This window comes from Charadrius vociferus, unplaced genomic scaffold (genome assembly GCF_000708025.1).
Source record: "Charadrius vociferus isolate BGI_N301 unplaced genomic scaffold, ASM70802v2 scaffold450, whole genome shotgun sequence".
Taxonomy (NCBI): Eukaryota; Metazoa; Chordata; class Aves; order Charadriiformes; family Charadriidae; genus Charadrius; species Charadrius vociferus.
Window position 1 is genome coordinate 3,769,848 of NW_009646931.1, and position 5,837 is coordinate 3,775,684.

Here is a 5,837-nt window from a genome sequence, read left to right on the forward strand (position 1 = left end):
TTCAGCCATGTCTTCGTTGAGGCTGACTTGGCTGGAGCAGCTGTAATTACTTTGTGCTGCTCTCCAGGCAGCATTCCTTTGCTGGGTATTAACGGTGCCTCCCCATTAGCTCCTGTTTGTCCAGGAGCTCCTGGCTCGTCTATGTAAGACTGGGAGCATGCTGTAGCATAGCCAGCACATTTTGAAGCTAATGACTGCAGGCCCTCACCAGCCTCTTTCCTTGGCACAACATCCCTTGGCTGGTCATCGGCAAACCCGATAATACCCCCTTCCCTTGTTGAATCTAGTTTAAAGCCCTGTTAATGACCCCTGCTAGTTTTTGGGTGAAAACCCTTCTCCCTCTTTGAGTGAGCCAGCCCCCATCTTCTGCCAGCAGGCCTGGTGCCACATAGGCCATTCCATTGTTGAAAAACCCCAAATTGTGGCGGGGACACCAGCCACAGAGCCATGTGTTAACAGACTGAGCTCGTCTGTTCCTTTCAACATCATTGCCCGTAATGGGAAGTAGGGATGAAAAAATAGCCTGTGCTTCAGATCCTCGTAGTGGCTGTCCCAAGACCCTGATATCTCTTTTAATCATCCTCACGCTCCGATCTGCCCATTCATCGCCCCACACATGGAATATTGATTATTACTTTGTCTGAATCAGTGGTGCTTTATTTTTTCTTTTATGAATGCTTCAAATTTTTTCTGTGCCAATTGAATGACTACAAACACTTGAATTCAGATGGTAATACTGCCTAGTAGGTTTCTTACTATATGGCTAGGGATTTAATTGCCTGCTCTTCCTGATACTGAGGGATGGGGAGGGGGGATGCTTACTCCAGCTTGAAGAGGAGTACTAAACTTGTGTCACATCGTCTTTAACATATTTATCAGTGATATGGACAGTGGGATTGAGTGCACCATTGGCAAATTTGCTGCTGACAGCAAACTATGTGGTGCTGTTGACAAACTGAAGGGACAGGATGTCATCCAGAGGTACCTTGAGAGGCTGGAGAGGTGGGCCTGTGCAAACCTCATGAAGTTCAACAAGGCCAAGTGCAAGGTCCTACATGTGGGTCAAGGCAATCCCAAGCAAAAATGCAGGCTGGGTGGAGAATGGATCAAGAGCAGTCATGAGGAGAAGGACTTGGGGGTGTTGGTTGATGAAAAGCTCAACAGGAGCCAGCAGTGTACGCTTGCAGCCAAGGGCTGACCACATCCTGGGCTGCATCAAAAGAAATGTGGCCAGCGGGTTGCGAGAGGTGATTCTGCCCCTCTATTCCACTCTGGTGAAACCCCACCTGGTCCAGCTCTGGAGCCCCCAACATAAGAGGAACATGGACCTATTGGAGCAGGTCCAGAGAAGGGTCACAAAAATGATCAGAGGGCTGGAGCACCTCTCCTAGGAAGACAGGCTGAGAGAGTTGGGGTTGTTCAGCCTGGAGACGAGGAAGCTCAAGGGAGATCTTACTGTGGCCTTCCAGTACTTAAAGGAGGCGTACAGGAAAGATGGGGAGGGTCTCTATATCAGGGAGTGTAGCGATAGGATGAGGGGTATAGGTTTTAAAGTGAAAGAGGGTAGATTTAGATTAGGAAGAAATTCTTCACTGTGAGGATGGTGAGACAGTGGAAGAGGTTTCCCAGGGAAGTTGTGGAGGCCCCATCCCAGGAAGTGTTCAAGGCCAGGCTGAATGGGTCTCTGAGCAACCTGGTCTGCTGGGAGGTGTCCCTGTCCATGGCAGGGGCCTTGGAACTAGACGGTCTTTAAGGTCCCTTCCAATCCAAACCATTCTGTGATTCTATGAAAAATGAAATCTGGCGGGCTAAGTTTAACTTCCCTTTGCTCGTTCAAGCAGACTTATGCTTGGAGACTGTCTCTGCCTTTGGGAAGTACCATCATGTTTGCCTGTCTACATACTAAGTATGTTACTTAGATTAGCTTCTTGATCTCAAACTGTTTCTAACTATGTACCTACTTCTATTAATTACACTATTTTAAACTAGATAGAGATTATTTCACAGTAAAATAGCTTTTGAATTTAGAAAGTTTCTGCTACAGCTGCTCTGCAGTAAAAGCAAGGTAACCTACATTTGGGGGGCAGTTAAACAATATCAGGGTGTGCAACTGTTGCCTCTAAAAATTGCATGTGTATTGTTCACTTTAGATTAATGATATTCTTAAACTCTTTGGTTTAGTTCATGAATAGGGCTATGAAATACATATATTAATTGATAGTGAATAAATGTTGAAATGTTATGAGTCCAACCTGCTTCTATTCTTGACTAAAGCTGTCTGAAAAGTTCTAATTAAACCTGGTTAAAAGTTACCAGGTTTAACTGATTCACCACTGTTGCATGTGAAGCTGAATTAGTATATTCAAGAATAGACAGTTTGAATTTGAGTATTAAAATACTCATTGCATGCATGCAAAACCCTTAGCAGGAGGTTATAAAGATAAGCTTGTAAACTTGCTCTTCGCCTACCTAAGGTATTTCTTGCTTGTAGAGGTGACTTTCTACAGGAGAGTAATATCTGGTGTAGCTCTATTCAGTAGATTTAAACAAAAACCTTAGTAGGATAAGCAGTAAGTAGTTCAGTGTTTGAATGGGTTTTTAGTCTAATGCTTGTATGGCACGCTGCATGGCCAGTGTGGTTAGTTGTTTTACAAAGATCCACCTGTGTATTGTGGTGGTGGTTGTATGTTTGGTTTTTTTTTTTGCACTGTCCTTTCAAGGTGTGGAAAGATTACTTCTGAGGCTGTAAAACCATGTAGTAGGTGATTCTGCTTTTTCTAAGTATGCTGTTGAAAGGTGACAATTTTCTAACACCATTTTGGTTCTTACTGCCAGTAACTCTCAGTTCAAGTGAGAGGGAAGAATGCAGGTGCAATGAAGTACTCTTTGCAAGCAAACCACCTGTGCAGTCTCTATTACATAGTATTAATGGGAACTTTGAGCTTATGGTGAGTGAGTTTCTGGTCTTGGGTCCTGTGTTTGGTTATAAGATGTGCTGTATGGTGAAGGAGTTGAACCACTCCATGCTGGTTTATGGTAGATCTGTGGATTTTTTACATATTTTCATTAAACAGTGCTGTTTGCATAGTTACATAATTAATCCATTTTTTTCTTTATAATAGGACTTGTATAAGGCCTGTTGTGATCTATGGAGGTACACAAACAGGCCATTCAATTCGTCAGGTAATGCAAGGCTGTAATATACTATGTGCCACTCCAGGAAGGCTTCTAGACATAATTGGAAGAGAGAAGGTAAGATCTTAAAACTTAATCTGGAAAATATCAGTGTAAATCAAACGGGCTGCAGTGCTCTTGGCAATTAAATTTTATAGTTTATATACATAGAACACCTTCTGTTAGTTCTTGTGGAAAGTTCCATAGCAGATTTTCACTTGATGTCCTGTTTGTTTTGCTACAATAGCTTTTTATCTGTCTGGATATTCATTCTGTGAATGTTATAATGTTGATTTTATTCAAAATACAAAAAACTCCCTGTGTGATACTGTATTTGAATTTTTATTTTCCCAGCCATTATAAATTCAAACCTAAATTGCTACATATTATAATGGTTGCTCAATGATGCTGCACTGACAAATGAATTTTGGAAAAACATTTCTTGGTAATAAACTGGAGATTAGCTTTCTGCGGTTCTCGGGCTCGTAGTCAAAATGGCGGTCTCAGTCAGCAACAGTCAAGTTGTAATGTCTTTAATAATGCTTCCTGACATAAATTTTTTCAGAACAAGGAGTTTTTTGAGACTCTGCGAGGGTTATGAGAGAACTTTTCTAAAACACAGACATAATTTCAGAATAGATGTGCTGAATAATAGTTGATCTGTCTTGGTCTATCTTGGTTTACGTTGCTGAATGAAGTTCTGAAGCATTTCATTGTAAGTATACTATTAGAATTGGTGCAAATTAAAAAGTTAAATGGAGATTGAGATGCAAATAGAACATAATGCACATAAGCTTTTAGTTGTGAATAATTAACTTATACTGGAAAGAAATAAGTAGAAGTTGGATTTTGGCAATTACGACATTCTATAAGTGTATATTGTCAGTGAACCAATACAGTCTTTCTTTCATTTAAATACTTGCAGATTGGTTTGCATAATGTGAAATATTTGGTGCTAGATGAGGCGGACCGCATGCTTGATATGGGCTTTGGGTTAGATATGAAGAAGCTGATTTCTTACCCAAGCATGCCACCAAAAGACAAACGTCAAACTCTAATGTTTAGTGCCACTTTTCCTGAAGAAGTTCAGAGGTGAGTAAAGTAAAAACGTAAATATGTCTGTAGACCTAAATGTCTGAAGAGCTAAAAGCACTCCCTATGTTTAAAAGCTTATAATCTTGCTAGAAGTTACTAAAAAGCTATGATGTTAACATTCCTTGTTGAAGATTTTGCTTTTTTTAGGTAGCAGAACTAGTAACTTGCATAGATTAACTGCTTAATTTAGGTGGGGACTCTAAAGCAACTTATGAAGTTTTTCTGCAGAAGTGGAATTTAAAAGCCTTCAAAAGTCCTCATACTGCCCCTGTTTGTGATCTTGCTGTTTCACAAGCAGCACTGGTAGTGCTGTCTTTGTCACCAGGGCATAATATAACCACGTATCCCACTTACTGCTTAACTCACCAGCCTTTCTGGTACGCAATTCTTCTTTATGGGCATAAGTGCTATTTGTTTTTTGTACTTTTAAAGCTTCCACAAATGGATTTAGGATATATCTTACAGCTCTACTACTCACAACCCTTAAAGTCCCACTTTTCAGACTGAGCAAATAGTCTTCAACAGATAGTAGTAGGATTGCTGATCCTGGGAGTAACAGAAAAAAAGTCCCATTCCCTGTAGATAGATGGAAATTATTCAGTATTTCCACTCTTGAAGAGACAGGAGTCTGAATACTCATTCTTAAATTAGAGGAGTCTAAACTTCAATTTGAGCAGTTGATGTAATTTTGGTGTCTTTTGCGTTAGGGATACTGTTGTGGCAGTACCAATAAAAAGTACTAGTAAGCGTATTATAGTTTGAGAGGGTGTAAACTGATCAAACCATTGCAGCAAAGTGTGTTTGTACTTCAGCAAGCTAAATCCTGACAACACTCTTCTGGCCTTCAAAAAGCCCGACATATCTATCTTGAGGTGGGGAGAAAATATCTTCAGTAGCAAACTGTCCTGAATGAAAGAGGAAAATGGGCTGCTTTCTCCAATGCAATCAGTTAATACTGACAGCTACTGGGGAGATGAATTGCCTTTCTTCAAGTAGAATTGGATTCACTTCTCACTCAGTCTCAAGTAGTCTGTTGTGGCTTTGGTTCACAGAATTTTCAGAGTTGGAAGGGACCTCTAGAGATCATCTAGTCCAACTCCCCTGCTAAAGCAGGATTGCCCAGAGCACATTACTCAGGACTGCATCCAGGTGGGTCTTGAAAATCACCAGAGAAGGAGACTCCACAACCTCCCTGGGCAGCCTGTGCCACTGCTCTGTCACCTGAACTGTAAAGAAGTTTTTTTGTGTGTGTTGGAACGGAACTTCCTATGTTCCAACTTGTGCCCATTGCCCCTCGTCCTGTCACTGGGAACCACTGAAAAGAGTCTGGCTCCATCCTCCTTCAACCCACCCTTTAGATACTTGTAAGCAATAATGAGGTCTCCCCTCAGCCTTCTCTTCTCCAGGCTAAAGAGTCCCAGCTCTCTCGGCCTTTCCTTATAAGGGAGATGCTCCAATCCCTCAGTCATCTTGGTTGCCCTTCACTGGACTTGCTCCAGCAGTTCCCTGTCCCTGTTGAACTGGGGAGCCCAAAACTGGACACAGTATTCCAGTTGTGGCCTCACCAG

General features: G+C 41.6%; 1 protein-coding gene across 1 annotated transcript in view; it reads left to right on the forward strand.

Annotated features, from left to right (window-relative positions):
* The window catches only part of DDX4 (DEAD (Asp-Glu-Ala-Asp) box polypeptide 4), a 36,653-nt gene that overhangs the window by 21,855 nt on the left and 8,961 nt on the right, over positions 1-5,837 (forward strand). The window contains exons 12-13 of the mRNA XM_009894724.1: positions 3,123-3,252; positions 4,100-4,266. Of these exons, the coding sequence (XP_009893026.1) occupies positions 3,123-3,252; positions 4,100-4,266 (297 nt within the window). The remainder of the gene's footprint in view (positions 1-3,122; positions 3,253-4,099; positions 4,267-5,837) is intronic.